This window comes from Scatophagus argus, chromosome 20 (genome assembly GCF_020382885.2).
Source record: "Scatophagus argus isolate fScaArg1 chromosome 20, fScaArg1.pri, whole genome shotgun sequence".
Lineage (NCBI taxonomy): Eukaryota > Metazoa > Chordata > Actinopteri > Scatophagidae > Scatophagus > Scatophagus argus.
In genome coordinates, this window is record NC_058512.1 from 15,445,624 (window position 1) to 15,459,753 (window position 14,130).

Sequence of the window (14,130 nt, forward strand, 5' to 3'; positions counted from 1 at the left end):
TTGCATTCATTCACAACAAACATAAGCTGTATCTGCTTCCTGACCCAACCACTAATTACACTCACCATTACTTCTATTCCTTGTATCCCCTTTCAGCTCTCAGAAAACACATCTTAGCATATTTGGTGCTTTTTTAAAATTATATCAAATGTAACAACTGATTTTAGCTAATGAAAACAGCTCTGTGTCCACTGGCAAACAAGTTCTCATTGTGTGTTCATTTTGAGTTGGAGGCTTAATACTGAGCTACAAGTCCAAATAATCACGTCCTTCATTCTAAAGGCTCTTTAAAAACAGATTTGAAATGTCCAACTCATACAGATGTGCCAAAACTTTTCCCAGAGCGTCGAGATCAGGGACACAGAACTACAGATATTAAAAATTTCCAGCTGTGCTGTGACTGCTGTCATTGGATTTCTTTTTTCATTCTGCTGTGACCCATCTGACATTTTAAAGAGTAATAAGTCAAACATATTTCAACAGTCTATTTGAAGTTTGAGAGATCAATCTTTTCTATCTATTATAGCCGAAGATGTGTTTGTTTTTTTTGATGCCCCTACTGATTTTAAAACAGCGGGGCAAAATGTATTATAACTATTATAACTGTTTCATATCATAACACCAAATCTGTTAGGCTGCATTTTCTTTTCAGTAATATATTAAAATCTTAAAATTTCAAGACGTTACACACTGTAGAGCCCTGTATGAGAATCATACCTGTATCTACAGACTCCATATAGGCTATAGAAAACTATGACACTGTTTGAACTCGACCCTCATCCAGTTTTACATATGATTACCAGGCCCTAGGAGTTCACCTCATGTACTTGCGCATTAGGTTCAAATGTTGGGTGCACAGGCAGTTACCATGTGTGAGGGCACCTTCCTTAAAGATATGCAGTGGAAAGCAGGAGTAGGGTTAGGAGGCAGAAACATGCAGCACATCACATGGGAATGTCAGCGTGTGGCTCAGCAGCCTGTACCTGCCACAGGACCTGGGGCCTTTTTTAATTAATCATCACACAGGATGAATAATTCAGCCATTATGGCTAGGAATAAATAGAAACGTTGGTTTTCCTCCTGAATTCCACCCAATCAATTTCAGTGTTTCCCTTAATAACCCACAGATTAGGTTCTGGCCTGAGGTAACCTTCTAACTAATAGGTAGTGGCAAGATTTTGTAAACTAAACAAATAGTCCCTTGATTCAGCTGTTATTGTGATATTATTTGGAAACAGAGAAGAAAAACAGCTAGTTTTAAACTTAGTTATAGAAAGTCTTGTATGACAAAAATACTTTTCTAGAGTGACCTTATTCCATTTCAATGGGCACTTAAACATAAAAATGCACAACGGTGAAGCGTAAAACAGGCTAATGATCATAGTGCAGCATTAGAAAAAATGTCAGTCACCCAACAGACATATGCTTAATAGGAAGATTATTATGATATTAAACTTAACAAAGCTCCAACAGAACCTGAATGCACCACAGACATTTTAACTTCTCAGCACAGGTGCTGCAAATAACATTAACGACAGTGAGAGTAAGACAACATGAACAATACTAAAAACCCCTGAAGCAAAGCAGCTAACAGAAATCTAGCTATTGTTAAATGTATGAACTACACCTTTGCTGTTCATACTAAGGCATTTCAAAATATGTCTCCAATCAGAATTAGCTTCTGCCATCATCCTGCATTAGCCACAGAACACGCTGTGCAGAAACTGTTCACAGCAAGGTGTGTTTCATGTCTTGATCACTACTGTAGCCCAGAGGATGCTCCATTTCTTTTTCTTGTCTATAACAAATACTGTTTGTATAAGTAAATATGCTTATTCTTCCTCCTCCCTGCTGTAGATATGTGGCAGGTAGATGTCAGAGGTTTCCATAGCAATTTAATATTAAATAAAACATTGTCAGAAACTATCCATTTGTATTCTGAAACAAAGGCACCCTTTGCCCTCTAGTGTTATTTCTAACCTACAATCATTGGTTTTGTTGTGGCGTGCAGTCTGTTAAAAGAGTTCACAGCATGTACTGTTATTCCAGCACTGAAGCCTTGCTTCTGATCCTGACATCCTATCACCTTGACCTTTAACAGGTGACTGAACATCCCTGAGGGGAGCTAAATAAAAGGCCAGTGCAATGTTTCTCACTGATGTCACTGATGTGTTATCACTAGTTTCTCACTGAGAAGGGGATTTGCTTTTTCTTTTCTGGTGTATGCTTTTCTGAGAAGCACTTCAAGCCCAGTGCACCTCAAAATATTTTCCGGTAAAGGCTGTCAGGATGTATAAAGGGGGATGGGAGGCTTCCGTGTCCCTGCCCACTCCAAGGACAGCATGGGGGGGCAAAGGAGCACTGATTGAGAACAACACCTGTCAGGTGAGGCTTTCGCAGTTGACGGCACAGAAGGAGCGCCAAGTCGACTGCTATGACTGCTAATCTCTGATGTGGCAACCTGCCGGGCTCTGCCAGTCTCCAGTGGGAGAGCGCCATGAGCTTGAGCGCTGAGGCTTTCCAGGGCTGCAGTCCTGCTAATGTCTCCCCAACAAGAATGAACCACGCTGATATGCTCTAAATACATTTCATTATCATTATCATGATTATATCACTAATTGCGTGTACTCAGTAATATGCTGCAGCAGCCCCCTCCTGGGAGGTGTCTGAGAGACTGAATGATTAAAACATGTACGATGAACCATGCATCAAAACGTCCCTGCGGGCTTCCTCACAAGATACGTGTAAGCAGCTCCGGTGATGCTCAGAGCGAGCAAACAGCAGAGGATGTGGTCTACTGAGGGCTGAAAGGCTGAAAAGGACCTGCAAGCAATAACAATACAGCAGGTGGATATTAGAGATGCAGGGGATTGACCTAAGGTGACCCCATCCATATCCATAAACCCACATGACATAATCTATATATACTCAGACATTAATAATTCCACTACCAGTCAATAAGCACAGCAAAGGCTGAGGTTCAGCTCATGGCTTGGCTTTTTTGGCCCGTGCAGGGGCCTGTATCCACCTTTATGTGTGGTTGACAGGAGAGGATAAAGTTTTTGTGACAGTATTTGATGAATGTTTAATCCAACATTCATACATCCCAGGCTGGGATTGGGTCCCCAGTCAAAACCCACCAAAGACACACAGCAGGTGTGTGAAATATTCATTCACTACACGCTTCATTAAGAATGAAACATACCATGGTCCCCGTTCATTTATTCATTTCGATTATCGGAACAAAAGACAGAAATATGAGAGATTAAAACATGGTGGGTGAGCTATTCTATATTTGTCTCACAGATTTGTAACAATTTGTTTTGTGACAAATAACTCTGCCTGTTGAAATCCCGCTGTCATCTTGCTGAGAGTCAGGCAGCTACTGCGAGAGGAGCTTTCATGTGAGGGCTGTAACAAATCACTGTCTGCCTGGGAATCTCCAGCTCTGCATCCCACTGCAGCAGTTTGACCTTTGACCGGTCCAGGAGCGGCCGGTGACTCATCGCATTAAGCATGCTGATATATATCTGAGCCATCAACTATGGATGGGACAGTTTTCATATTTTCATTAATTAATGATGAAATATGACAATTAATGATCTCTCTTGGTGATGAGTGACTGCACTCGGACAGATGAAATGACTGATGTCGTCCCTGTCAAGGACTGGGCTCATTCTTTTTTTTTTCCTTTCAGAGTGGTGAATATGTCATGAGCGTCAGTGCCGTTTCAATGGAGACTTATCCTCTTTGAGTGAATGTGTCACTTAGATTACAAAATTTCCCCATGGAGATCATTAAAGTTTCATCTAATCTAATCTAATTAAATAAGGATGCGCCAGTCCTGACACACTGTCCAAGGCTGCTGTTTTGTTCTGAGACATTATGGCTTTGCTGAAGTCAAAACACAATCACTGTTCTACATAAAACAGACAATAACATATGCTAGTACATTCATTCTCATTCTTATTCTTCATTTTAAATGTAACAATTCACACATTTACATTCTTTAAACAAAGAAATCTTTAAACCAAGAATTCAATGGAAACAAATACTGCACTGCAAATACTGCATGATGAAGACACATGAATTGGATGGCAATAAATACATGAATGGTATCATAGTTGTGATATGAGCAAACAAATACTTTTATAACTACCGGTACATTTCTGTATAACTGTGCTCTACTCAGTTTTATTCAGTCAAATTTAATTAGGACATCGATGGAAATAATTCATTGGCTCTTACCTTGGTTTCCTTCTTGTAACTTCATGTGGCTGCAATACAAAAAAGAGAAAAAGATTCTTGTTAATAAAGAGTATTCAAAATGTAAAATACATAAATGTTGGTGTCAATGGATAATTACAGTACTCAGTACAACATTACACCTGAGCAGGATTATTGATTCTGATTACTTGTATGTTGCTTTAAATGCTTGTCAGTGGCCTGTTGTGGGGATAATGGCAGACTGACGAACACACTGAGAGTTCAAAGGATAACAGAGAGACGCAGAGATTGCCAGATTTTTGGATAACAACCAAGAGCCTATTAAATGTCATGTGTGATATAGACACATGTAGCAGGAATACATTTCAGCCAGTTCCAGCTGAGCAGGATAAGAGTCATAGAAAGTAGAGATTAGATGTCAAATGATCACAGATTATTCTTTCCAAGTGATGGGAATTAATTTTTTAATATAATCTCTGCATGTAGTAAGAGATGTGTAAACCTTTAACTTTATGGTTTTAAGGCCAGGGTTCTTACACACTTTGTCGAGAGGTTAATGAAATGTACTGATTTGCTATGAAACTGACCCTGAACTGATTGTTTCCACCCAGTAACTCATATTTGCTTTGCAGCGTTAATCCACCTATCCTACCTAGTCCAATTTAGTTTCCTTTCAAGCAACAAAGAAAGCAAAAAGAAAATCTCATACTGGTGACTTGATATGTAGAATGAACTGCAGTGTCAAAAATATGATTAAGTAGACTACATACGCTCAGTTCCAAGTTATCACACTTGATGATGCAGTCTAATACGATTTTTTCTTCATTATAAAAGCAACATTTTGTTGAAGTGGTGTTGATTAAACTGTATGGTCATTTTGGGGGTGTATAAATATAAATATACAAATATATATGTCAGATATAAACATTATCGCTGTTGACATCATACATAATGCACCATCCACGCCGCGGAGGAAGTTCCTCCTTCCTCTCCTCCCGCGCTCTCTGACGTCACTTCCACCGCGCAGAAAACATGGCGGCCGCCAGTCCGTCTGATACGGTGCCGTCACTGCCAGGAAATGTAGTCATCAAGGCCGAGCCAGACGCCGAGGATATTTTACCCATCGGTCCGGATGATGTGCCGGTTAAGCGGGAGCCCGTCGTCCCGCTAATGGCCCCGGTCAGCGGGCTGCAGCCGCTTACCTGGTCGCAGGATCACCGCCTGGCTGTATGCACCACCAGTTCCTTGTCGCTGATGGAGCTAGTGTGCGATGTCCACAGCAACAAACAGGACCTGACGCTGCATAGGACCTCGGTCCCCGTTCCGACCGAAGCGCACAGGCTGCGGGTAAATATCCCCATACGTTAACTTGTGATGGACCCATGTAGCACTGTAACGTAAGCCTAGCAAGTGTTGATAGACCTTCGCTTAGTGAACTTTTAGACTGGTTCTGGTGGGCGATCGCTTTCGTAGACCTCTGATACCGCTGCAGCTGACACCTGAGGCGGTGGGCGCAGAGCTCCCTCCCTCGCCAACATGCACTGAAGAGCAGCTAAAGGGGAGTGTCACAAATTTACAAATTCCACAGGCAGTTTCAGGTAATGTTCATGAAGTGGCCCAAAATCAGAGCTGTCTTGCAGGTAGTGAGATGTCAGCCAAGGTTGAAAGTAATCCACTGGAATTGTTTCTGCGGTTTACTCTACCTGGGATCTTGAATTATATTGTTACTGAGATGTGAAGTCAATGCGTGCTGCACAGTGCACTGGTTTTGTTGATATGTAAGCTGTCATTTCGAAACCAAATCAGAAGTGCAAATTAACCACTGGAGTAGCTTCTTAAAACATGTATGCAGAACAATCTGTCAGTGATTCTGTGAAATCAGTCTGTTGCTGTCTGTAGATGGAATGCAAAATGGAAAAAAAAATCCTACACGGCACATATGTCCTGCAGAGTGAAGGTCAAGTGAAGTAGCAATAAACTTGTTTATTCACGTTTTGATTGAAGTGAAGATGGCACCACGTCGCACTAACACTTGGCTAAGAATCCTGCCCATGTTGAAGGGGGGACTTTCAACAAAGTCAAGTAGAGAGAAGTACAAAAATTGAGTGCGGCCAAGCCTTACCCTGCAGTGGAAAAACAACTTGAGCAAGACACAAGTTTTTAGTGGAGGGATTCTTGAATATTCTGTTTACTTTATGACATCTGATTTCCTTGTCTGTTGTCCTGTTATGCAGAAGTGAAGCTCATAATCAGAAGTATTGAGTGAACAGTGCTGAGGTGCAAAAATACGTTTTAAAGTTTTGAAATAACCTCTTGGTTTTCTTAATATTTGCACCAAATTCCTAGTGCTTTGAAACTTTAAAAACTGCTCAGATTAAACGGGTGCCTTGTATACAGATGTAGGACATGGAGCACATTTCCGCCTCACTTGTGTTTTGTTAGCAATGCCCTTCATTTTTAATAATAAACGACATGCAGATGTGTTATTTGCTATGTGCCTTGTACCTCCAGATTTATATAGCATAAAATCCCACCTGGTAATACCACTGCTAATTACAACCAAGCTGGGCCATTGTGTAAAAGAATATAGGTGAACACAAACTGACATCTGTGAGTCTATTGAAGTATTGTTACTACTATTTGTCTACTTGTTAAGCAACTTGTGTAAACACGCCTTGGAAACACAGCCAAGCTAATATTCACTTGTGTACTATTAGTTTGGCAGCAATGGATGTTTCTGTATTTTCATTATTTACTGAAGTGAAAGAAAGATAATTAAAGCGATGGAACAGAAATGTTGATGAAAAGAGATACTGAAAAACAATTTTGCTGCGGTAAATCTGTCTCCGTGCAGCTGCTCTTGTGTGTAAACATGATTGTTGATAGGTTCGTCTACACTCCAAAAAATCCACTTGGCAGATAAAATACTGGCTAGAGCTGAATTTTATAATCCTCCAGGCACAGTGGCAGACAGGCAGTGTTGGTTTCCTGCTGTCATTTATAGATATGACTAACTGCTTGTAAATTGGAGGACTACCGGGGGAACAGTAGACGGTGGCACTCAAAGCACAACTTGTTTTTTCAAAGCCACATACTATCTGCCTGATGATCCTACTGCGTTGCACATCAATATACTCTATGTGGACAAAAGTCAGTGGACATGTAACCTTTACACCTATATGGGCTTGTATGGCATCTCATTCTAAAATCATAACTATATGAATGTTCTGGGAAGGCTTTCCACAAGATTATTGTGGTGTGTCTGTGGAAATTTGTGGCCATTAAGTCTAAAAAGCATTTGGAAGGTAGGCATGGCTTGCAGTCAGTACTGTACCGCACTGATTCTTGTCAAAGATGTTGGCTGAGTTTGAGGTCAGGGCTCCGTGCAGGCAGCCTCATCAAACATGTATTTAGGGACCTTGCTTTGTGTACAGTCATGCAGCAACTGCAAAGAACCATCCTCAAACTCTTGCCACAAAGTTAGAAGTGCCCAGTTGGCTAAAATGTCTTCCTATCCTGTAGCATTAAGAAGACCATTCACTAGAACTAAGGGGCCAAGCCCAAACCCTGGAAAACAGCCCCACACAGTTAACCCGCCTTCACCGAATTTTAACAGTAGGCACTATGCACTCTGATAGGTGGCATTTTCATGGTATGTGCTAAACCAAGATTTGTCCGTCAGACTGCTGGATAGTGAAGTATGATTCATCATTCCAAAGAACACATCTCCACCGCTCTTGAGTCTAGCTGCTATGCAGATTCCATTGCAATGTGCTGTATTTTATGGCTGTCCGCAATGTGTTTGTGAAGGACCTGAACTCACTTTTGGTCTTAAAATATATATGCTGTTTCCATGTCACAGTATCAATTTCAATGATAGTCTTTTCCTGCTTTCAGGTCAGACATGATACATTATATAGACAAAAATACTGGGGCACAGGGGACTTTAATGACATTGCATTATAAATACATAGACAGCTTTGCAGCTATAACATCTGCTACTGTTCAAAATTTTGTGGAAGGATTTTGGGGGTGGTTCTGTGGGAATTTTTGCCCATTAATGCAGTAGAATAAAGTGAGCTCAGGCACTGATGCTGTTTCTCAACAGTTAAAAATTTTGCTCTTATGATTTAGAGTGTTTTGGGCCTATAAAATGTGAAGTGATTTTTAATTTTTTAACGGTTTATTGGCTTAACACTGGCTTTCATTACTACAAAATGTAGCAATCGTTGATTCATAAGTAGTTTCGATGTACACTGAAATTAATTGCAAACTTTTTTAACACCTGTCTAAACTTTAACTTTAATTCTTGCTTTCATTTGTGTTTCAAACTTTTAAGGTGGGACCAGCAGCAGAGCTAACTCAAGCAGTGGAGAAGTTCTCTGCACATCCGGACCCCACAGTAAGGCAAGTTTTTCTGGCGGACACAGTGATGAACCCATCACTGGGAGCACAGAAAGGAATAAAATATGCTAGTTGGTCGCCACTAGGTTGTGACTCAAGTGGACGCTGTCTCCTTGCTTGCCTAACACTTGACCACAGACTTACCATTCATAACAGCCACAAGCGTCTCGAGTGGAATTTGCTAGTCGATCTCACTAAAAAATACAGTGAGAGGCTAAAAGAGCGAGGCTATGCCAAAAAGGACAACAAGCCTCCAGAGGCAAACCTGCTGGACTTTGACGAGCTGCAGCGGCGTTTCCATATGCAGACTCCTCTGAGAATGGAGTGGTCAAGCATTTACACGATCAAACAAGTTCAGCCGGACAACACATGTAACGACATGGAGATGGTCCTCCTCGCCGTCTTAATGGAAAACGGTGACCTTGTTTTGTGGAAGTTTGCGTTGCCCTTCATAAACGGAGCAGATGTCATGTTTTATGACATCATCGAATCCGGTGTGACCAGGCCCAGTGACTTGGCGTGGTGGGAATATGAAAGTGCTGATCGCCGGATGAGCGGACTGATTGTTGGCAGTGAGGTGGGACCCGTCAAGATCATGCCGGTCAGCCTGTCGGGAGTGAAGGGCTACTTCACCCTCCGACACCCCGTCATCCTCTGGAAGGAGTGTGACGAGATCGCCGTTGAAAACATCAAATGTGTCCCAATGGTCCATCCGATCCAAAAATCTCGATGCAGCCTAATCGTAGCCTCACGCGGCTGCTACGTCTTTTGGTGTTTGCTTGTGATTTCACCGGCTGGTCTGAATGTACACAACTCTCATGTGGCAGGGCTGCACTCGCTCCCTGTGGTCTCGCTAGCTGTCAGTCAACATGGTGTTGCGGTGTACACATGTTCAGTAGATGGGTGGATAAAAAAGTTGACTCCAACATTTACAGAGAACACTTTGATTTTCAAACAAGAGAACATGTTGCAACCTGAACACCTAACAGGGAGGAGGATACATGGAATTGCGGTGAGCCACAACGGCGCATATATCGCTCTTGTCAGTACGCAAGGTATGGTTGGCGACTATCACCCAATTAACAGGACTTACCAGGTTCACTTTGTGACCCTGAAAACTCCAGAGATGGCTGCAGAAGTGCTGCTAAAGTCCCCCACACAAAACTTGTACAAAATGGCTGACCTGCTTGATCTCGTCAGGTGGCAAATTTTGAAAAACAAGTGCATCCCTGCATCACTTTTAGAAGAACTTGATCAAAAGATCCAGGAAGTAGACTTGCCCTACTTGTGGCGTTTCAAGCTCTTCTTGGTGCGGATTTTTTACAAATCACTACAGACACCTCCTACAGATAACCGCTGGAAACCCTCACACGAGGAGAACAAGGTGCTTGTCCGGGACAAGGAAGAGGAGGACGGAAAGAACGAAGAAGACGCCCCTCAAGAGGGAGTAGAACCTGGAGTGAAACAGGATGCCAAACAGGAGGAGCAGATGGCGGAAGTACAGGCTTGGATTAATGCTATAGAGACTCACTTGATGAGAGAAAACATGAAGAAGGTGCTGGGGGTGGTGTACCTCAACACCTGGATTGCTCAGAACACCAGCATACCCACCTGTGGCCTGGTGGAGTACCTCTCTGCAGATGCTAACGACAGAGCTTCAGAGGTAAAACTCAGTGACTCACCTGATAATTATACAGCTTCTTACCACACCTCAGAATGACTTGATGTCAGGTATATACTGATTATCCCAAAGTGGAATGGAATTTCATAAACAATAAAGGTCACCCTCCTCAGTTGAATACAGTGTAGTTATTGCAGCTAGAGCTGCCCCTTGGTCTGGTATGCTTATTAGCTTGTGGTGGTTAATGTTTGCTGACTTTTAGTGTTATCTAACTGACATTGCCGATTATTTTCTTTACTAATTTATTGATTACAGACTCTTTTCTACACTACATGGTCAAAAGTGCAGGCCGGTCACACTGATTTTGTACACAGGGACAGTGTCACATTGAAAGGAGGTCTTCCAAAAGCGTTTAGTTCCATTCAATTTAATTTATTCATATAGTGCCAACTCACAATGTTATCTCTTGACACTTTCCAATTAAAGTAGGTGTAGACCATACTCTTTAGTTTAATCCACAGAGACCCAACATTCCTCTACAAGCAAGCACTTTATGTTCTGTGGTGGAACCTGACATCTCTGCTGAAGATGTGTGGTTTCCCTGGAAATACCTCAGCATCCATGTCATGGGATCTTAAATTGGACCTGAAGCTCTAAACATGACAGACCACATACTTTTGACCATGTAGTATATGTTTCAGCATTTATCATCATCCCATAATGACCACAGTGGCAGCTGCAAAAGTTACAGCCTCGCCATGTTGCTTTTTGTTTGTTTTTAATAAAGAGACAAAGAATTACTCATATATCAGAAATTTGTTCCTTTAAGTTCTTGCAATTTCTTTTATTGATGTCTGTTTTTGACCTGTGTGGCAGATGCTATCAGAAGAGCACTCAGTGTATTTGGGTAAAATAAGACTTTTTGCAGCCACTACTGCTCATCAGCTCTGATATTCGTGTTTTCGCCTTTATGAGATCAGCACCGAACTCACGTTCATGCCATCTTCTCTGAAGTGACTCCCTTCACTTACAACTTCTGTCTGGTTTTGTGTGTGTTGTGTGTCATCCTTCTCAGGTCCTGATTGGCCACATCAAGAAGAAGATGAACAAGCAGACGTTCTCGGAGCGCTGCAGCCTGTGTCAGGCGGTGCTGCCCTTCTCGGACCACAAACAAGCAATCTGTAAAAACGGTCACATGTGGCTCAGGTATAGAGGTTGCTCTGTTTCGCAAGTTCGGATCTAATCCATTAAAGATGTCTTTTATTAGCTTTAGCCACTACGTGCTTGACAGGTTCAGATGCCGCAGTTGAGCCTGATGGGACATGAATTGAATCCTAATGCCAAATGCCTTTTTTGACGGTTTATTTATCTTCACAGAGCAGTAATCAAGCCTCCTACCTTTTGATATTTACCCATGCACCACTCTCATCAGCTCATAAATATCCTATGTCAAACATTTCTCCTGCCTTCTCACTGGCTAGAACATGATGCCTCTGGTGGGCTCCGAGAGAGAAGTCTGTGCCCGTCAGTTGGACCTCATTGCTGTTTCTGCTCTACTTGTGTGTGTGTGTGTGTGTGTTTCTGCCAGCCTGCTCTCTAATGCCTTTTTCTCGGTCTCCTCCAGGTGTGTGTTGTCACACCAGGCCTGCCAGACGCTGACGTTCAGACGATGCCTCCTGCTGGATACCATCGCCAAACTGCCAGAGCCTGAGGGTAAGCGCCACTTTCCATCTCTCTCCACCTCCATTTCACAGTCTAACTCTCCATCAGCCATTCCCTCCTGTCACCTTCAGCGTCGGCCTTCATCCAGCACTGTCGCTCGAAACCTTCATACTTGAGACATGAATGATGGTAGAAATGTGCTGCTTTTTTTCCTGGAAAAGTGTTTAAAAGGTCATGTCTGTTTTTGTGTCTGATTTACAGCATAGAGCTGCCTCCTTAAATTCAAGAGTTAAATCATTGGTGAGAAAGCTGTCAGTCTTAAGATCTGAACTGTAACTTGGTTATTATGAGTACTGGTGCAGGAGTAAATAATCTATATATATATATATATATATATATATATATATATATATATATATATATTTCTGTGGCTCATCTCTAAATCCACTTACTTGACGTAAATGTAGCAAAAAGGTCAGATATGACAAATTTAACCTGTAATTGTCTCCTGTATATTAGTCCTCGACACGTAATCAGTGCACCATCATACCAGCGCAATGTTGCACATCCATCTTGATGCCAATAGTTTACGGTATTTTAAAGCAAATAATTTTGTTTAGGGCTTTATAAACAAATGGCAAACAAACAAACACCCAGGTCTAGTGCCAGCAGTGTGCTTCCTTCAGCAGTTAGAGTTGGGAGAGAAAAACATCGAGCTCTTTGAGGACTGGCTTCATCTGACTGCTACATGCATCTCAAGTCTTTTTATGGGTCTCGCCTGAGGCACGGTTCTCCTGGTCATTCCAGCCTATCTGAGCTAAAGACTGACAGCTCTGTGCAGTTTTGGCTTCTGTCAGAATCAACATCATCCCAGCTCCTGTCTCAGAACACCTTACAGATTTTTTTTTTGCCTTCTTCTATATTTAGTTTTTAAACCCTGTGTGCCAATTATTGTTTGCTTTTTCTGTAATAAAAACTCTCCATACATATCATATTATAACATTGGTGGTTTTGTCTAGCAGTAAAAGTAATGGCTTCTGGGCTGTTAAAGGATTTAAAGTAATCATCAGTGTAAAGACAGAAGAGCATTTTCTCACAGGCTCCATCTGATATTTTACAAACTTGTTTTGCAGTTGACTACTTAATGGCCAACACTGCTGCTATCGTGGGTGCTGCAAAGAGGGATAACTTTGTACAGAGGGATCAGATGTGAGAAAAGTTTCCTCGTTTGGTGTTTTTGTGGTTTTATTAAACCGATTTTTTTTTTTTTGTCTTTCTGCATAAGAACCGATGACTGCATCATACGTCGTCCCTAAAGAAACAAGATTTCAAACTGACACACAAACACACATGACCAAACACATGATCAAAATGAAGTGAGGTATTTATCAGAAATAAGAAATTCCTTATTGATCCCTGGGGAAATTGGATAATTATGGCAGTGGTCTCGAGAATTTGTCACAAGACCTTGTGAAGACCTTCATTTTAGACTTGTTGAGAGGGCTTCAGAAGTGTTACAAGGTCTGATCTGGTAAGACTGCTATCTTTGGTTTTTCTGGTATTCATATATGAGACCAGCATGTAAAACTCCCATCCCATTTTACAAAACAAAGTGCAAGTCTGAAAGGGGCTTTGAAAGTCCTCATAGCCATATTATTTAGAAACCCTCAGCATAAATATGACTTGTTTTCTTTCCCCTTTAGATCCGGAGTGGATAAAGAAGATACTGCAGGCGCCGTGTACGCTGTGCGACTCGCCGATGATCTAGAGCTCAACGATCGGAGGAACCTCAGGGCTTCCCTGCGACCTTCAGAGCTTCCTGCTCTAACGCAGGGTCCAATTTTGTCAGACATCACTGCTACAGTTTTTTTTTTAATTTTATGTATATTGTTCATGTTTTTATTACTTTATATTGGTATCTTAAAAGTTCAAATAAAAGGCTTTGATTATATGTTCTAACTCTTACTTCCTTACAAGTGTAGCCTACAAAGTGTGCAGAGAAACTGTTTCCCCTTGCCATGGTTTTAAATTAATATTTTACTGAGGTAAAACATTTTGGACTCAAACTTTACAGATTTCTTTATTTTCTCCCCAGTAAAATTTATTCCCAGACAGACACAGTGTTTGCACATGAGTGCAGAGAAACAAAGTTTCAAATGCGGAGGCTTCTATTATTCAGTAGGACTTCAGGGCACCATAAATAAGCTCCCTCATTT

The 14,130-nt window shown here is 41.6% G+C and overlaps 1 protein-coding gene across 1 annotated transcript; it reads left to right on the top strand.

Annotated features, from left to right (window-relative positions):
* The first annotated feature begins 5,215 nt into the window (after positions 1-5,215).
* gtf3c4 (general transcription factor IIIC, polypeptide 4) lies at positions 5,216-13,865 on the top strand. Its single transcript, XM_046375783.1, has 5 exons — positions 5,216-5,574; positions 8,567-10,294; positions 11,328-11,458; positions 11,877-11,965; positions 13,618-13,865. Exons 1-5 carry the CDS (start codon positions 5,260-5,262, stop codon positions 13,680-13,682), a joined length of 2,328 nt encoding a protein of 775 aa, XP_046231739.1. The 5' UTR covers positions 5,216-5,259; the 3' UTR covers positions 13,683-13,865.
* The last annotated feature ends 265 nt before the right edge of the window (positions 13,866-14,130 follow it).

What these genes read in the sequence shown, in the direction of transcription:
- gtf3c4 (XM_046375783.1), top strand. Translation starts at nt 5,260, where the DNA reads ATGGCGGCCGCCAGTCCGTCTGATACGGTGCCGTCACTGCCAGGAAAT. An exon ending in CCGAAGCGCACAGGCTGCGG is followed by an intron (nt 5,575 to 8,566) that starts GTAAATATCCCC and finishes CAAACTTTTAAG; the next exon opens with GTGGGACCAGCAGCAGAGCT. An exon ending in CAAACTGCCAGAGCCTGAGG is followed by an intron (nt 11,966 to 13,617) that starts GTAAGCGCCACT and finishes TTTCCCCTTTAG; the next exon opens with ATCCGGAGTGGATAAAGAAG.